General features: G+C 46.3%; 1 protein-coding gene across 1 annotated transcript; it reads left to right on the forward strand.

Annotated features, from left to right (window-relative positions):
• Positions 1-8,948: 8,948 nt before the first annotated feature.
• Positions 8,949-10,716, forward strand: nrsn1l (neurensin 1-like; the record flags this gene model as incomplete). The annotated part of the gene is made up of 3 exons (XM_079750130.1): positions 8,949-9,002; positions 9,355-9,510; positions 10,264-10,716. 3 exons carry the CDS (start codon positions 8,949-8,951, stop codon positions 10,714-10,716), a joined length of 663 nt encoding a protein of 220 aa, XP_079606256.1.
• Positions 10,717-19,004: the final 8,288 nt, after the last annotated feature.

The following is a 19,004-nucleotide window of genomic DNA, read 5'->3' on the forward strand; positions in this document are numbered from 1 at the left end:
TACACTCTTCGCAAGTCTTCCTTCGCACGTGCCTCCGCCCCAGTAGCGTGATAGCGGGGGAGCAGGAGAGATGGACGCCCGAGGGCCCCCTCTCACCTGGTTTGGTATTTTCTGTCTTTGCTCCCAGATTTCTCATTATTATAAATGTTCATAAATGGAAATTATAAAAATAATTGGCAACTAATAAATGACTGATGATAAATTATAAATTCAATAAATATCAACTTTTTTTTATTTTTCATTCATTTTATTTATTAATAAAATGATAGCTTATAAATCCATCATAGTCTCCGTATGTCTTTTACGTAACGTAATCAGTAACTGTTGGTTTGGCGTGCGCTTTTTTCACTATAGGCTAGCGAGAGAACAGGCTAAGTGTTGTTGTCGGCGTGAATTCCACTCACTATCTTCTTCTCACCCTCCTCCACTGTGGATAACCGCCTTTCCGTCCCTCCCAATGTGGAAAACCCATCTGCTGGTTCCACCACTGCTGCTGACCTAGCCGCCAATCAGAAGCGCCAGAAGGCATCTAGCCCGTGTCAATGACGGTGCCTAGTCTTCGATTTAAAGTGTTACCGTTGTACACCATGTGCGAGTGAGTGAGGGAGTAAAAGAGAGAGACAGAGAGGGAGCGAGGGACTTGACTAAGCATGGCACTGCTTCTGCTCTGGGTTTCACTTTGGTCGCGTCTACTTTACCTTGAAACATGGACCACTATGTAGTCTATGAATGCCTAGCCTAGGCTATAGGTGTTGTGAGCACTGCATATGTTAGTATGAAGTAACCGTTTTGCAGAGGGGGCAGTACCTGAAAGAGGACAGCATTTTGAGCGAGGAGTTCAGCAGCCTATACCCGCTGTCCATTGGCAGTAGTACTGAACCCCTTCACGGATCAGTGGAGCAGATGCAACGTCCCTACGTAGGCGCACCTCCCGGTACCCTTTCCTTCCAGTCTGTCGCTTCGGGCCCATCGATTCTCCTGATAGCACCTTGAGTGATCGGGTGAGCGGGAGGAACCCCAGGACACGTCTCCCCCGTTTGGATGGCTCCCAGGCAGGATGGGGAGAGCGGAGAGGTGCGTGAGTGGACGGCTGTATTGGTGAGACAGGGCCCGCTGAACCAGCAGGGACCTTATGCTCCGGCCGAGCCCCCCCCCTTCCAGGCAGCGTCTACGGTGCGCTCCGTGGCTGGCATGGAGAAGTGGGTCATCCAGTCTGAGGTTGTTTGGAAAAGAGCCCGGGCCGGGGTAACGCGGATCATCACGGAGAACAAGACGCGAAAAACAAAAGCCAGTAAATAAATAAAGATGCATTCGTCAAAATAAAACCTAAGCGAAAGGTTTATGTAAGCAGGACTCATCCCAGTGCGTGTGTGTGTGTGTGTGTGTGTGTGTGTGTGTGTGTGCGTGTGTGTGTGTGTGTGTGTGTGTGGGTGGGTGTGTTTGTGTGCGTACATGCATGCATCTGTGTGTATGCTTGTATGTGTGTCTGGGTGTGTGTCTGTGTGTGTGTGCTTGTCCATGTGTGTGTGTGTGTGTGTGTGTATGTGTGTGTGTGTGTGTGAGCGTGTGTGTGTGTAAGTGTGTTTTTCTTGCGTGTAAGTGTGTGCGTGTGTGTGTGTGAAGCAACAATGGTTATGTATTAAAATGACAAACAGTGGATAGATAATGACACTGTGTTTTCTCTTTGGGGCGGGGGGGGGGTCCTGTTTAAAGATGGAGGAGTTTGCGTTCTCTTTGTGCTTGACTGCCTCACTCCTCCTTCATGCGGAAGCTGATTGGATGTAATCGGATCAGTGGCGACGTGTTGGGTCGTGTCCCTCAGAGAAGCCCCCAACACAACTTTATTGCATTAGACGCCCAACTAAGTCTCACCTCCTTTCTGTGATGTCTTGCCAGCCTTCATCAGAGCCCTGCTTAGGAGGGAACCGTGAACAAAGTGATTAGGACACTTGATGAGTCACATGTAAGCTGATATATGTTGAAGTATATATAATGGGCTCACTAAAACAGGAGTCTTGAATGTAAGCAGAGAAAGATTGTGTGTGTGTGTGTGTGTGTGTGTGTGTTTGCGCGTGTGTTTGTGTGCGCGTGTGTGTATGTGTGTGTGCGTCAGTGTTTGAGTGTGTGGGTGTGTGTATGCATGAATGCAAGTGTGTCCGTGTGTGTCTGTGTGTGTGTGGGCATGCATGCATGTGCATGTCTTTATGCGCATGTGTGTGTGTGTGTGTGTGTGTGTGTGTGTGTGTGTGTGTGTGTGTGTGTGTGTGTGTGTGTGTGTGTGCGTATGCGTGTGTGTGTGTGTGTGTGTGTGTGTGTGTGTGTGTGTGTGTTCAAGAGAAAGAAAGAGAGGGAGAAAGAGAAAATAGAAAAAAGGTTGTGAGGACAAAACAAACAAATAATCAAGGGTTTGTTATAAGGTAGAAGGCTTGGCCGTTTCCCGTGAAATGCTCCCCATATTGAAATGGCACGGCCTGTTATCCTCTTTGGAGGCCCTGATTATCTCCAGCCCAGACAATTCCTCTCAAGGCCTGTGGAAGCATCCTCCACGGTGGATAAATATCCACCGTGGAGGAACAATGTGTGAGGGAAGATATGGATACAAAGGGTTTTCCTCTTCCCCGTGTGGATGGTTCATGTTGAATCTGAATGCAGGAGGGGAGATACAGTCAGGAATACTTTTCATATTGCAGGTCTATCCATGACGAGAGAGACGCATGCACGTACGCGCACGCACACACACACACACACACACACACACACACACACATACACATACGCACACACACACACACACACACACACACACACACACACACACACGCACACACACACACACATACACACACACACACACACAGAGCCAGTGCTTACCTCCATCATGAGAGGTGACACCAGCCACCCCATTGCCTCCTTAAGTGCAGTGCTATTCAGTGAGTTCTGTGAATTCCTCTCCTTATAGAATATTTAAGAGTGTGTGTGTTCTCCACTTGTCAACAGTGTGCTGAATTATTCATGTTAATGTGGCATTATCTGAAGCCAGGCGTGATCTAATGTCCCCATTCCCACCGGGGGCCCCCTGGGAACACATCCACGGTGATCTTATGAACCTGCCCTCACTAGCAGCCACACCCAGCATTTACCTCATAGAGAGAGAGAGACACCCAGCTACACCTCATACAGAGAGAGAGAGAGACACCCAGCTACACCTCATACAGAGAGAGAGAGACACCCAGCTACACCTCATACAGAGAGAGAGAGACACCCAGCTACACCTCATACAGAGAGAGAGAGACACCCAGCTACACCTCATACAGAGAGAGAGAGACACCCAGCTACACCTCATACAGAGAGAGAGACACCCAGCTACACCTCATACAGAGAGAGAGAGACACCCAGCTACACCTCATACAGAGAGAGAGAGAGACACCCAGCTACACCTCATACAGAGAGAGAGAGACACCCAGCTACACCTCATACAGAGAGAGAGAGACACCCAGCTACACCTCATACAGAGAGAGAGAGAGACACCCAGCTACACCTCATACAGAGAGAGAGAGACACCCAGCTACACCTCATACAGAGAGAGAGAGAGACACCCAGCTACACCTCATACAGAGAGAGAGAGACACACCCAGCTACACCTCATACAGAGAGAGAGACACCCAGCTACACCTCATACAGAGAGAGAGAGACACCCAGCTACACCTCATACAGAGAGAGAGAGACACCCAGCTACACCTCATAGAGAGAGAGAGACACCCAGCTACACCTCATAGAGAGAGAGAGAGACACACCCAGCTACACCTCATACAGAGAGAGAGACACCCAGCTACACCTCATACAGAGAGAGAGAGAGAGACCCAGCTACACCTCATACAGAGAGAGAGACACCCAGCTACACCTCATACAGAGAGAGACACCCAGCTACACCTCATACAGAGAGAGAGAGACACCCAGCTACACCTCATACAGAGAGAGAGAGAGAGACACCCAGCTACACCTCATACAGAGAGAGAGACACCCAGCTACACCTCATACAGAGAGAGAGACACCCAGCTACACCTCATACAGAGAGAGAGAGACACCCAGCTACACCTCATACAGAGAGAGAGAGACACCCAGCTACACCTCATACAGAGAGAGAGAGACACCCAGCTACACCTCATACAGAGAGAGAGACACCCAGCTACACCTCATAGAGAGAGAGAGAGAGAGAGACACCCAGCTACACCTCATACAGAGAGAGACACCCAGCTACACCTAGTAGAGAGAGAGAGACACCCAGCTACACCTCATACAGAGAGAGAGACACCCAGCTACACCTCATAGAGAGAGAGAGACACCCAGCTACACCTCATACAGAGAGAGAGACACCCAGCTACACCTCATAGAGAGAGAGAGACACCCAGCTACACCTCATACAGAGAGAGAGACACCCAGCTACACCTCATAGAGAGAGAGAGACACCCAGCTACACCTCATAGAGAGAGAGAGACACCCAGCTACACCTCATACAGAGAGAGAGACACCCAGCTACACCTCATAGAGAGAGAGAGAGACACCCAGCTACACCTCATACAGAGAGAGAGACACCCAGCTACACCTCATACAGAGAGAGAGAGAGAGACCCAGCTACACCTCATACAGAGAGAGAGACACCCAGCTACACCTCATACAGAGAGAGACACCCAGCTACACCTCATACAGAGAGAGAGAGACACCCAGCTACACCTCATACAGAGAGAGAGAGAGAGACACCCAGCTACACCTCATACAGAGAGAGAGACACCCAGCTACACCTCATACAGAGAGAGAGAGACACCCAGCTACACCTCATACAGAGAGAGAGAGACACCCAGCTACACCTCATACAGAGAGAGAGAGACACCCAGCTACACCTCATACAGAGAGAGAGACACCCAGCTACACCTCATAGAGAGAGAGAGAGAGAGAGACACCCAGCTACACCTCATACAGAGAGAGAGACACCCAGCTACACCTAGTAGAGAGAGAGAGACACCCAGCTACACCTCATACAGAGAGAGAGACATCCAGCTACACCTCATAGAGAGAGAGAGACACCCAGCTACACCTCATACAGAGAGAGAGACACCCAGCTACACCTCATAGAGAGAGAGAGACACCCAGCTACACCTCATACAGAGAGAGAGAGACACCCAGCTACACCTCATACAGAGAGAGAGACACCCAGCTACACCTCATACAGAGAGAGAGAGACACCCAGCTACACCTCATACAGAGAGAGACACCCAGCTACACCTCATACAGAGAGAGAGACACCCAGCTACACCTCATACAGAGAGAGAGACACCCAGCTACACCTCATACAGAGAGAGACACCCAGCTACACCTCATAGAGAGAGAGAGAGACACCCAGCTACACCTCATACAGAGAGAGAGACACCCAGCTACACCTCATAGAGAGAGAGAGACACCCAGCTACACCTCATACAGAGAGAGAGACACCCAGCTACACCTCATACAGAGAGAGAGAGACACCCAGCTACACCTCATACAGAGAGAGAGACACCCAGCTACACATCATACAGAGAGAGAGACACCCAGCTACACCTCATACAGAGAGAGAGAGACACCCAGCTACACCTCATACAGAGAGAGACCTCCAGCTACACCTCATACAGAGAGAGAGACACCCAGCTACACCTCATAGAGAGAGAGAGAGAGAGAGAGAGATACCCAGCATACACCTCATAGAGAGAGAGACACCCAGCTACACCTCATAGAAAGAGAGAGAGAGAGAGAGAGAGAGAGAGAGAGAGAGAGAGACATACCCAGCATACACCTCATACAAAGAGAGAGACTGAGAGAAAAAGACCCAGGACACACATCATAGAGACAGACAGATAGAGATACAGAGAAAGAGACAGACAGACAGACAGACAGACAGACAGACAGACAGACAGACAGACAGACAGACAGTCATCGTCACTCATGGCCCCGACATCTCAATGTAAAATCACTAACCCTTTTTATGTGCAGAACCAACGGATGAAAGGCTTTAAAAAAGGAAAACAATAAATGCAATAAAAAATAATTATCACATTTATTATTTGCGCATTCCATGGTGGAATTACTGGGATGGGCGTTAATGCAGGTTTTCTCTGAAGGTGTGGCCGTTACTGAGGATACGGCTCTGTGGGGAATCCAGAAGCAGGACGGTCATACGCAGGGAGTAATAAGAGGCAGTTAGGGCGGGCGCTGGATGGAGCTCGGAGTGATTTACAACAGCTGGTGAATAAAAACCCTGTTTGCCCATCATCTTAAAGGAAAGTGTAATTAGCCGTCAGCCAATCGTCACCAAGTACTCGCCCCCCGAGCACCCGACCTTGCTGGACTCGTAACCATGGAAATGTCTCTCTCTCATTTATTAAACACAGCTTGCTTGCAGAATAAGTGCCGTCCACCCCTTGTTGTTTGTATCTGGTTGTGTGGTTGTGTGTGTGTGTGTGTGTGCGTGTGTGTGTGTGTGTGTGTGTGTTTGTGTCTGTGTGTGCGTGTGTGTGCATGTGTGTGTGTCTGAGTGTGTATCTCTGTGTGTGTGGTTGTGTGTGTGTATGTGTGTGTTTGTGTGTGTGTGTGTGTGTGTGTGTGTGCGTGTGTGTGCGTGCAGATTGAAGTGTGCATACATCTATTGCTGTACCCATACCCCAGATGATTGAAATACAAGGCCAGCTCTTGCTTTATTTTCTGTTTCATAGAATGCTGGGAACAAGGGTTAGGAGTTCACAATACATTCATGAACCTCTTCATCACTGGGGTTCCAAACAGAAAAAATATTTTTATTCAAGGTATAACCCATTCATAAATAATGTAACAAAGGGAAATGCTGAAATATTATTTAAGTGTTGTGGAACAAAAACGGTGTGTGTGTGTGTGTGTGTGTGTGTGTGTGTGTGTGTGTGTGTGTGTGTGTGTGTGTGTGTGCGTGCGTTCGTGCGTGCGTGCATGAGTGCGTTTTCAATAAAATAAAACCTTTGAAGATTTTGGTTACTGCTCATTCTCCACAATATGCCTTTCCATTCTCAATGACAGACTCAAGTCAAGTATGTGTGAACAGCGCAATGTTCATTTCCTATGGAGTAGATAGAGGGGAAGAGAGAAAACATCCCCACGCATCTGCCGACACTCATCATTGAGCGTTATCGACGTTGTTCCATAGCAATGCGCATGCGCGCTCTCTATGATTCACCCGATTGACATAATGCTGCTTTATGATTCGCCGGGTGGGCTGCTGTGATGGGTCTTCGGATGGATCCCCAATAGGACCCGCTGAGGAAAAAAAGAGATCACCTCGACCAGGGGTAAGAGGCTCGCGAGTGGAGCATCGATTACTTATTTATTCCGCTTGTTGTTTTCCACCCTCTAGTCGTGTGGTCGTTTAAATGTTGCCTAGACTGACATGCGTCGTTTTCGTATGCGCGCGTTTTTTGTTTATCATATCACATGTGCAGACGAATGAGCAGACGACGTCATCAACCAATTAAATCAAATCAGTTCGATAACATTCATTCTGATTAAAGTCCCTTGCATTTCTGAAGCAAAGCCTTAGACCTAGTTATTTATGTGATTTGATAACATATATTTCACTTGAAGTACGAGATGCAAGTAGGGGTAGGCTATAGTTGTAAAAGTTGTGACAATTTAGAACAGAAACATTAGCAGCACATTTTATATTTGAATAATTTAAATAATTGTATCCAAAACACTAAAAATAACTATTTCCACTTTCACATTTTTTGTTTGTTGATCCGACTGCAACCCTTTAATTTCTTTAGTCCTCTTAGCATCAAATAATTAAATACCAATATCAACAGGTATTTTACAATACTTCCTAAGTAGGATGATTTATTGCTGATCAAAGGGAGACAAGTGTGTGTGTGTGTGTGTGTGTGTGTGTGTGTGTGTGTGTGTGTGTGTGTGTGTGTGTGTGTGTGTGTGTGTGTGTGTGTGTGTGTGTATGACTCATCCGTGGGTGGCAATGCAGTCACGTCAGGACTCAGGTGACCTCCCACCCACTACAAACGGCCACCATACCTTCAGAACACAGTGGTGACACCACAGCGGGATCCATGAAAACGGATGCATGGAGGATTTATACACATATGCCTACGGGGGGGGGGGGAGTTATAAAATACTTGGAGTGTCATGTTTACAGCCAGACACATGCACAGTGCGAACCTCTGAACGGTGAAATGGTCAAGTATAATATCTGTGTGTGTGTGTCTCTGAACATCAGCTTGTCTGATTGCGACCCCCTGAAGTGGAGCTCTCTGGGTATGGTGCAGAGAGAGAGGAGCCCCCCAGCACCCTGAAGGGACCTCCACAAAACCTCTTGAAACCATTGGCATGGCTTTTGGCATTTTATTCATTAAGCGACATGACGTGATGTTGTGTTTTTCCTTTGTCTTTGAACAATTGTTATTGTTCTGAAAATAAAATTATTTGAATCGCATCCAGCGCAATTGACTCTAAGAGCCAGTATGGTCCGTCCTGATTTAATCATAAAATTTTATAAAATGACCCGGGCATCCTCTTCTTATTGTGAGGATGTCAAATTGGAGAACTGGACTCTTGGCCTACTTTCAGTAAATCATTGGTTTGTTCATTTATGTAACCATTTTATTGACTGTATCATTGACTGAAAGGCTGAACAAAGTATATAATTATAGTAAATAAGATAAGTTATAAAGTGAAGTTCCCATTAACATAAAATTCTTACAACGATAGTTGTAAGAATCAAAATGCAGGAATTCGTATTTTGCATTGTTTTAATGCTGTACATTAACACACAAACCTTTGGGGGTTTGTGAATCTAAGACCCTACCCCCCTGCGCCCCCCAGGCTCTCAGGCGTTCACCGTCCCCTCCCCTGTCCCCGTGGTGCTGGTGTACGAGGGCTGAGGCGTCATGGGGTCCTGTCCTGAGCCCTGTGTGTCCAGAGGAGACTCTCCACGAAAGGAGGTGAGAGCCCCCCTTTCCTCCCTTCAAGGAAATAAAGGCATTCATTAGTAAGTAAATAATGTGAAAATTAATAAAATAATTACTTAAAACATGCACATTTGTAAAATAGAATAAAGAAAGTGCAGGGGGAAAAAAACAATAATGTCCGCTACATGAGGAACAATTCTGATTCTAGAGAGACACACAGTACTTTACTGTAGGGTTTTCCGTTGATTTAGTTGACAGTGTTATAATGTTTTGCATTAAATACATTTAATTTCTTTGAATGTTTCAGTACAAAAGTATACATTTCTTTAGCTTGGATCCGTTTGAGCTGCAGTTGTGAATCCTTCTGGCCTGTCTCCCCCGGCAGCCTGCCTCTATCTGCATGCGGTTCGGTGTTCGGTCATATCTCCACCACTTCTACGAGGAGTGTTCGTCCTCAATGCGGGAGAGAGACCCAGAGGACCAGGACCAGGGATCAGCCCGGGCCTGGAGCTCAGCCACCTGGAGCTCAGCAGCCTGGAAGGTACGCTCCAATCTTGTGAACACCAGGGCTGCTCTGAGCATTTCATGCTGTGCCCTCTGACCTCTCTCAGTCTCTGTATTGATTTGGTCAAAACATAAAACAAATGTTTTATGTTTTGAGAATTAGTTGAGAATCAGTACTGGGTCTATCTGTCTGTCTATTTGTCTAACTATCTATCTAGATGTCTGTCTGCCTATTGATCTAACTTTCTGTCTGTCTATCTATCTATCTATCTGTGTATCTGCTGATTAGTCAATCTTTCTGTCTATATCTATGTGTCTGTCTGTCTGTCTGTCTGTCTGTCTGTCTGTCTGTCTGTCTGTCTGTCTGTCTGTCTGTCTGTCTGTCTGTGTGTCTGTCTGTCTGTGTGTCTGTGTGTGTGTGTCTGTCTGTCTGTCTGTCTGTCTGTCTGTCTGTCTATCTATCTGTCTATCTGCTGATTAGTCAATCTTTCTGTCTATATCTATGTGTCTGTCTGTCTGTCTATCTATCTATCTGTCTATCTGCTGATTACACAATCTCTCTGTCTATATCTATGTGTCTTTGTGTCTGTGTGTCCTGTCTGTCTGTCTATCTGTCTGTCTGTGTGTCTGTGTGTCTGTCTGTCTGTCTGTCTGTCTGTCTTTCTGTCTGTCTGTCTGTCTATCTGTCTATCTGTCTATCTGCTGATGAGTCAATCTTTCTGTCTATATCTATGTGTCTGTGTGTCTGTGTGTCTTTCTGTCTGTGTGTCCTGTCTGTCTGTCTCCCCAGGTGTCCCTGGCCCTGAGCCTCCTCCTGCTGGGGGCGGGCGTGGCCGGTCTCTCCGTGGGGTTCTCTGGCGCCCGCCGCATCGAGTCCTTCGGCGAGGGCGAGCTGCTGTTCGTGGACGCCGCCGCCGTCCGCCACAACGAGGCGCTGCACGTGGGCGTGGCGGCGGGCGCCCTGCTCACCTGCCTGGGCGCCGCCCTGGCGCTGATGGGGGCGTGCCTCTGGCTCCTCCCCCGGGTCAACCTCCCCGCCAGGTCCAAGCTCGGCGAGGAGGAGGCGGGGCGGAGGAGAGGGGGAGGAGGGGGATGGCGGGGGGCGAGGGGGGAAGGCGGGGGAGGAGGGCCGCGGTCGGCTGTCAGCCGGGCCCCGGGGCCGGAGGAAGGGAAGGTGCCCGTCACGCTGTCCAAGGTGGAGGTCGTCCAGCCCTCCCCTGACAACCACCCGCCCATCCCATAATAGCATCCAACGTCCCAACAGTGTGGCCGGTCGTCACGGAGCTGCTGGGGCGGACAGGCTATTTGTGTTCACCGTCGAGGACTCAAACTAAGCTTGTTGTTCTGTAAAATAAGTCACATGGTTGTGGTTGTCGAGCCGCTGGGCGTTCTACTGTACGTGGCGTGAAACTGTCTCGTGTTCCCAACCGGATTCAGATAATGTGAGCCCAAGGCCTGTGCTGCTGTATGCATAGTTAGCACGTGCTGTTTTCTGTCTTTGAATTAAAGCAATCAAGGGGATTTGTCAAGGAGATCTTGCTGACACGGTACAGCGATTGGGGAAGTTGATAATTCCTAATTCAGATTTGTCACTTTTAAAATGTTCACAAGAGCGTCCACTTAAACAAACCAGTGCAATGGTTGTATGGACCATAACACACACACACACACACACACACACACACACACACACACACACACACACACACACACACACACACACACACACATGCGCGCGCACACACACACACACACACACACACACACACACACACACACGCATAAACACCCACACCAACCTATTCCTGTCCCTGCCTGTAATGTGGCCTCATAATTGCCTACAATTTGTGTCTCCCAGCAACAATGGCTCTATTTCCAACTCAAACAATCGCTCATTTCTAATTGGTCAGTCACTCTCCTGCCACTATCTTTATACTAATTAGATGGTTAGTTTATTGTCACTTGTACCTTAAGTTCACCTACTATTGCCTATTGGTAAAACTTCATAATACGGTTCAGAAGTAAGTCATTAAGACTGATCATTAAAAAAACATTAATAATATAATTATTACGACTGGTGACACATCACAACACACACAACGGTGGAGTCTCCATTCAGCTCTTCATCAGTGTGTGGAGGGAGGATACAGCTACACACACAACAGTGGAGTCTCCATTCAGCTCTTCATCAGTGTGTGGAGGGATGATATTACTACACACACAACAGTGGAGTCTCCGTTCACCTCTTCATCACTGCATCATTGTGTGAGGAAAGATATCACTATTCACGATTCATGTTGTCCCTTGAGAGTAGAAGTACAGTCAAAATATGTTTAATAATGTTTAATAATTTAATTAATAAAGTAACTACAAATGCTAAATGGACTGCATTAATATAGCACATTTCTAGCCAGTAGCAACTCAAATTGTTTTACAATAATGCCTTATTCATACACACATTCCCACACCAACGGCATGAACCATGTGTAAACCGTGCAAGGCACCCGCCCGTCAGGAGCAGTTGGGGTGACGTGTCTTGCTAAGGGACACCCTGACAATTAGCTAGGAGAAATCAAACTAGCAACCTTACAGTTACCAGCCAACCCGCTCAACACCCTGTGCCACTTGCCGATATATCGACAAAGCACTTATTAATCATCGAAAAAAATATTTTAATGTTTAGTCATTATAAGGCTTATAAATGTTTTGTTTTTTTCGGAATGTATTATCATGGTGTTTCAGGGTTAAGCTGTTGATATGGTACACCCATTGTATTTAGTCCGTGGGATAAAAGATTGAAACATTAAAAATATAATTATATCTTAGAAAATGTTTGGATCCAGTCAGATGAGAGAATCAACTCCTCTTTGTTATTTTGTCTCGACAACATGACTCTGAACGTGACCAAATACAGCAGAAAATAATTAAGAAATGGTACAATCTCATTAAAGTGTCTAATTAAACCTGTGATCTGCAGGCCTTAGATAGCTGGATGTTTTCCATTCCCATGTCACAAAGTTATTTCTACATTAGTACACTTTTTTCATTAGTACTTTTTTACTACATATACATGAAATTAACCTTATGGAAACGAACACATGTGTTTCATGTGAATCTTAGGAATGGCAGTAATGTCTCCTAACACTTATGGTCCAGAATAATCTCAACAGCCAGCACACTCCTCTGACAGGAAGTGTGGATGTAATTTGCATGTGAGAAGGAGGCGATGGTTATGGCTAATGAGTGTGTGTATGTGTGTGTTTGTGTGTGTGTGTGTGTGTGTGTGTGTGTGTGTGTGTGTGTGTGTGTTTGTGTGTATGTTTGCATGCGTGTGTGTGTGCGTGTCTGTGTGTGTGTTTGTGCATGTGTGTGTGTGTTTGGGGGCGCGTGTGCGTGTCTCTGTGTGTGTGCATGTGTGCGTGCTTTCGTACGCATGTGTGTGTGCGTGTGCGTGTCTGTGTATTTGTGCATGTGTTTGTGTTTGTGTGTGTGTGTGTGCATGCGTGTCCACGCTAATGTGTGTGTGTGTGTTTGCATGTGTGCGCCTGTGTACGCCTGTGTGTGTGTATGTGCACGTGTGTGCGCACGTCTCCCTCTGGATGCGTGTATAGGTCTGTCTCGTTGCACAGTGTGGTGCTGGTGACTCACAGCATAGAGTCACCTTTGCTCCAAGTAACACTACAGAGTGAGAGCCAGTCACAACACAAACCACTGACAGAAAATGTTCAATGCGCACACACACACACACACACACACACACATGCACACTCATGTCACTCCACTTTCCCCTTGCGGCGATGGGGTGTGATGCAACGCTACAACTTGTTTCGTACCACCCAAACTGTGTGAATAAAATACACACATTTCCTGTTGGCGTGTTTTTAAGATGAGCGATTTCGCACAATTTCGCTCTCATTACTTATTTCTGCACTGCTTACTTGTTAACACTGTATTCAGACTCCTACACATATGCAGGTCATCCCTTTAGCCAATAAGAAACAGCAATTAAATGGCCCAGGGTCGAAGCATTCTTTACACTTACATACATATTTTGTATGTATTGTTTGTGGTTAACACACGGCATTAGCAAAAAAAATAGCAATTCTGAAATTTCCAAACTACTGTTTACTGTCTAAAGCAAAGAAGCTTTTTGACAGTTGTTGTCCAATGTTATCGGTCTGTCTGTCTGCCTGACTAGCTGTCTGTCAGTCTGTCTGGCTGTGAGTATTATTGCAACAGAAAACGACTGACCAGCTGAAGATAGAACAGCTTTCTGCTTGACTGATCATCAGGCCAAAACGGTATCTCTACCTCAAGCTGTGCGCTTGATATAGTGTAGCTCCACTGTAGACTTCTCCGGCTCGTATTCCCATGATGCATTGCTCTCACCCTATAACCATTCAAAAATATTTCTTTGATCAAAGATCGTGACATTCACACAGACTACAGGTTAGCCAGAAGTCCCCATTTTCCAGGAAAGTCACAATTTCTGTTGGCCTGTTCTCGGTAATTTCCCCGTTTTTAAAAATAATTAAAAAAAATGTGAATACATTTTTAAATGACAAAGGAGCTTGCTCATGATTACTACTTTTGAGACGGTTGGTAATGAGTCTCAAATCTATATGAGTCTAGCTGTGATATGACCTCTCTAAGAGGGGTTCTATCTATCGACTTTGTACCATAAGCAGGCATGGATGATTATAAACAAGAAACAATCAATACAATATAAAAATATCTTTATTAGAGGAGCTACTTTTGATTCTGTTCGGCTGTTTTATGAAAGCTTAAAACACATCATATTCAACCATTAGACATGAAGGCTACTGCCCACACATTTACTCCAGTACTACATACAGTGGGGCAAAAAAGTATTTAGTCAGCCACCAATTGTGCAAGTTCTCCCACTTAAAAAGACGAGAGAGGCCTGTAATTTTCATCATAGGTAAACCTCAGCTATGAGAGACAAAATGAAAAAAAAAATCCAGAAAATCACATTGTCTGATTTTTTAAGAATTTATTTGCAAATTATGGTGGAAAATAAGTATTTGGTTACCTACAAACCAGCAAGATTTCTGGCTGTCACAGACCTGTAACTTCTTCTTTAAGAGGCTCCTCTGTCCTCCACTTGTTATTTGTATTAATGGCTCCTGTTTGAACTCCTAATCAGTATAAAAGACACCTGTCCACAACCTCAAACAGTCACACTCCAAACTCCACTATGGCCAAGACCAAAGAGCTGTCAAAGGACACCAGAAACACAATTGTAGACCTGCACCAGGCTGGGAAGTCTGAATCTGCAATAGGTAAGCAGCTTGGTGTGAAGAAATCAACTGTGGGAGCAATTATTAGGAAATGGAATACATACAAGACCACTGACAATCTCCCTCGATCTGGGGCTCCACGCAAGAACTCACCCTGTGGGGTCAAAATGATCACAAGAACGGTGAACAAAAATCCCAGAACCACACGGGGGGACCTAGTGAATGACCTCCAGAGAGCTGGGACCAAAGTAACAAAGGCTACCATCACTAACACACTACGCCGCCAGGGACTCAAATCCTGCAGTGCCAGACGTGTCCCCCTGCTAAAGCCAGTGCATGTCCGGGCCCGTTTGAAGTTTGCTAGAGAGCATTTGGATGATCCAGAACAGGATTGGGAGAATGTCATATGGTCAGATGAAACCAAAATAGAACTTTTTGGTAAAAACTCAACTCGTCGTGTTTGGAGGAGAAAGAATGCTGAGTTGCATCCAAAGAACACCATACCTACAGTGAAGCATGGGGGTGGAAACATCATGCTTTGGGGCTGTTTTTCTGCCAAGGGACCAGGACGTCTGATCCGTGTGACGGAAAGAATGAATGGGGCCATGTATCGTGAGATTTTGAGTGAAAACCTCCTTCCATCAGCAAGGGCACTGAAGATGAAACGTGGCTGGGTCTTTCAGCATGACAATGACCCCAAACACACCGCCCGGGCAACGAAGGAGTGGCTTCGTAAGAAGCATTTCAAGGTCCTGGAGTGGCCTAGCCAGTCTCCAGATCTCAACCCCATAGAAAATCTTTGGAGGGAGTTGAAAGTCTGTGTTGCCCAGCGAAGGCCCAAAAACATCACTGCTCTAGAGGAGATCTGCATGGAGGAATGGGCCAAAATACCAGCAGCAGTGTGTGAAAACCTTGTAAAGACTTACAGAAAACGTTTGACCACTGTCATTGCCAACAAAGGGCATGTAACAAAGTATTGAGATGACCTTTTGTTATTGACCAAATACTTATTTTCCACCATAATTTGCAAATAAATTCTTTAAAAATCAGACAATGTGATTTTCTAGATTTTTTTTTTCATTTTGTCTCTCATAGCTGAGGTATACCTATGATGAAAATTACAGGCCTCTCTCATCTTTTTAAGTGGGAGAACTTGCACAATTGGTGGCTGACTAAATACTTTTTTGCCCCACTGTATACCATGATAAGAATAGGCAAAATGTAAATTTGTCCCCTTTTTTATTTCACAAATACAACAGATCAGATATTTTGTTGATATATGGACCACCAAACCACAAAGTACTATACGCATAAGAAAAGTGTGCATGATTACACAGGTATTATTAAGGCAAAAATAATGAGAAATGATTGTGTGAAGCTGTATATCCATTTATTATGCAGGCAGAATTGCAATGGTACCACAATGCTGAAGGTATATCTGTGCATCCCTAATGAGGTGGCCCTTATTAGTCCCTGTAGGGGAATTTCATGGAAATCAATGCGCGTTGTGTTTTCATGTGTAAACACAACAGTTTCACAATTCAGTTCAAAGGCTAGCTGCTTGCTTCAGTGCATAGGTAGCACATGATCACTCATCAAGAGCCACCAATGGGAAATCTGATTATACTATTTCGAATCAACCAACCTCGTTTGTTGTTGTGACAATGTAGCTTTCAAACTGTGATGCTTGGTCCCCCCTCCCCCAAGCCATTTTTATCAGGTTTTTTTTATTGCTGTAAATGTCAGGGGTATTAACAGCGGGGAAAGGTGTGTGAGTGAGATTATCCTCTTGGTCTTCGTGCTCCTGATAAGGGATGAGTGAATCTCTGTGTCTACACGGTGTCTGTGCTTCGGTTGAAGGACATTTTTATACACTTGCTTTATTTCACAAATGTTCATTTAGCAGTTCGCAGAGCAAGAAACAGAGGGAGAGAGGGAGAGAGAGAGAGAGGGAGCGAGAGAGAACAAACGGGATATTCCCTTAATCAAAAGTTTGCATTGTAAACTTATTTCCCTACTCCATTGTCTGAACCATCAGGAGATTTGCTGTCAAACACCTTGCTCCTGATTCGCAGCCTCCCCTGGTTTGTCTAGCATTAAAAATGTTAATTGGAATTTTTTTTAAATGAAAGAAGAAAGGGTAAAAAAAAATATCACATTACCCATCCCACCTCCTCCAGTCACAGTCTGTCAGAATGCAATATTCCAAATTAGATTGTATTTGGATAATCTTTTGAACTGTAATGGGGCTGCAGCCAGCAGACATATTACTATTGGCACATCATTATTAAACAAAAGTGACACCCAACCATCACTTTGCAGGCGGCGCCAGATAAACGTTGGGCACCGTGCAAATAATATTAGTTCTGCTTCCAGAGTCGCCGGCTTATCTCTGGGATGCTATATTGGGTTCATATCCCTGTCGGCTGGCAGAGGCCTTCTGACGGAAGTGTCTAAATTTATGAGCAACCCTCATGTGTGAGTTGCATGTTTGAATAGGTGCTGCCGTGTGTGTGCGCGTATCTTTTTGTGTGTGTGTGTATGTGTGTGCAAGGTAACCCATGTGTCATGCATTAACATATCAGGCCTATGTAAATGAAAAGTGGAATGGTGTATGTGTGTGGGGTTGATGTGGGGTTGAGGGGATGGGAGCAGTGAATTTAAGGTGTGTGTGTGTGTGTGTGTGTGTGTGTGTGTGTCTGCATCTGCCTGTGTGTGTGTGTGTCTTCAACTGCATCTGTGTGTGTGTGTGTGTGTGTGTATGTGTGTGTGTGTGTGTGTGTGTGTGTGTGTGCGTGCGTGCGTGCCTCTGTGCGTCTGTGTTTGAGTGTGTGTGTGTGTGTGTTGGTGTGGGTGGGTAGGAGGCGACTGGATACATTCTCATGTAAATAAGCCAATGTACGTTGGTGGCGTGGCGCTGCAGACACGGCCCCGTATCATGGCGTAATGAGATCCAGCCGCACGGGTTCGCCTTCAGACAGCGGTAATTATGGCAGGAGTGAAAAGCGATGAGGGGGGCAGGGGGGGGGGGACCCGGGGAGACGGCATCGCATGCTGTCCGCGTCCGACTCGACTCACACATTCGGGGGGGCCCTGGGTGACAGCACCCTGCAGGCACCGCGGAGGCCCCAGCCAGAGCTCCAGGACGGTGGCTAAGTGAAGTTGATTAATGGGATGTGAGCGCTCTCTTCTAATCAGCTGGATGAAACCTGCTCACCTGTTTATATCCGGCCTGCGCCGATACGGCACGCTGCCGGGTTTAGACTGGGAAAGGGACACACACACACACACACACACACACACACACACACACACACATACACACACACATGTACACACAGGTACTCATTAATACACTGGCTTTGTGCAGCTGCAGCCAGGCCCGTAGATGGACAAACATGTGCACACACACACACACACACACACACACACACACACACACACACACACACACACACACACACACACACACACACATACAAAGGTGAGCACACACACACAGATAAGCCAAACATACATAAAGTCGAAGCAGCTCATACGCCAAACAACTGCCTCCTGCCTGTCAATTCCCACTACACATCACCCAGCACACAATAATACGCTTGTTAAGGAAATTAGGATCAGGAAGTACCTTGGGATCAGGGTTTGGGATAAGGTCAGGCCGCTGCCCCCACGAGCTGTGGTCCCCCAGTTTCATCATACCGCTCTCTCTCTAGTAAATCTTATTTTAATTGACTGTTTAATCGTCCTGTTCCATCGTTGCCATAGCAATACCCACAGAATGAAAACCCCTACGACTGCAGAGACAAAAGTTTATTTATCCGATGAGCCATAGACCTGGCAGTACTCACGCTGAACCCCTAAAGGCCTATAGTACCGATCGAGGCTTTTGGGTTTGAGCATTTCCTACTTCCTCAGCGTCCGTTGCTCGGTTGTCCTCCATCGCGACTGCCACTCGACCGGAATGAATCCTCCATATTCCAAATGGGTCCAATCAATGAGGGAGATAGGGTGTTATGTTTTGTATATATCACGATGGCAACGGTCTCTACCTTTCATCCATGGTGGACCGTAAAGGATCACAGATACGTGCTGCTGGCATAACAACATCAATTTCCTGCCGGTTGAAAATTCTTCATTCACAACGCGCGGATTCGCAGTGTGAGTGACAAATTCAAACGCGTGGCAAAAGGTCAGCCTCTCCCGCTCACAGACAGACGCTACGTTTCGTACTTGTTATTTCCAGGAGAGGCGAGTGGAGAGTCGCGGG

Source organism: Pollachius pollachius, assembly GCF_949987615.1.
Source record: "Pollachius pollachius genome assembly, chromosome: 13".
NCBI lineage: Eukaryota > Metazoa > Chordata > Actinopteri > Gadiformes > Gadidae > Pollachius > Pollachius pollachius.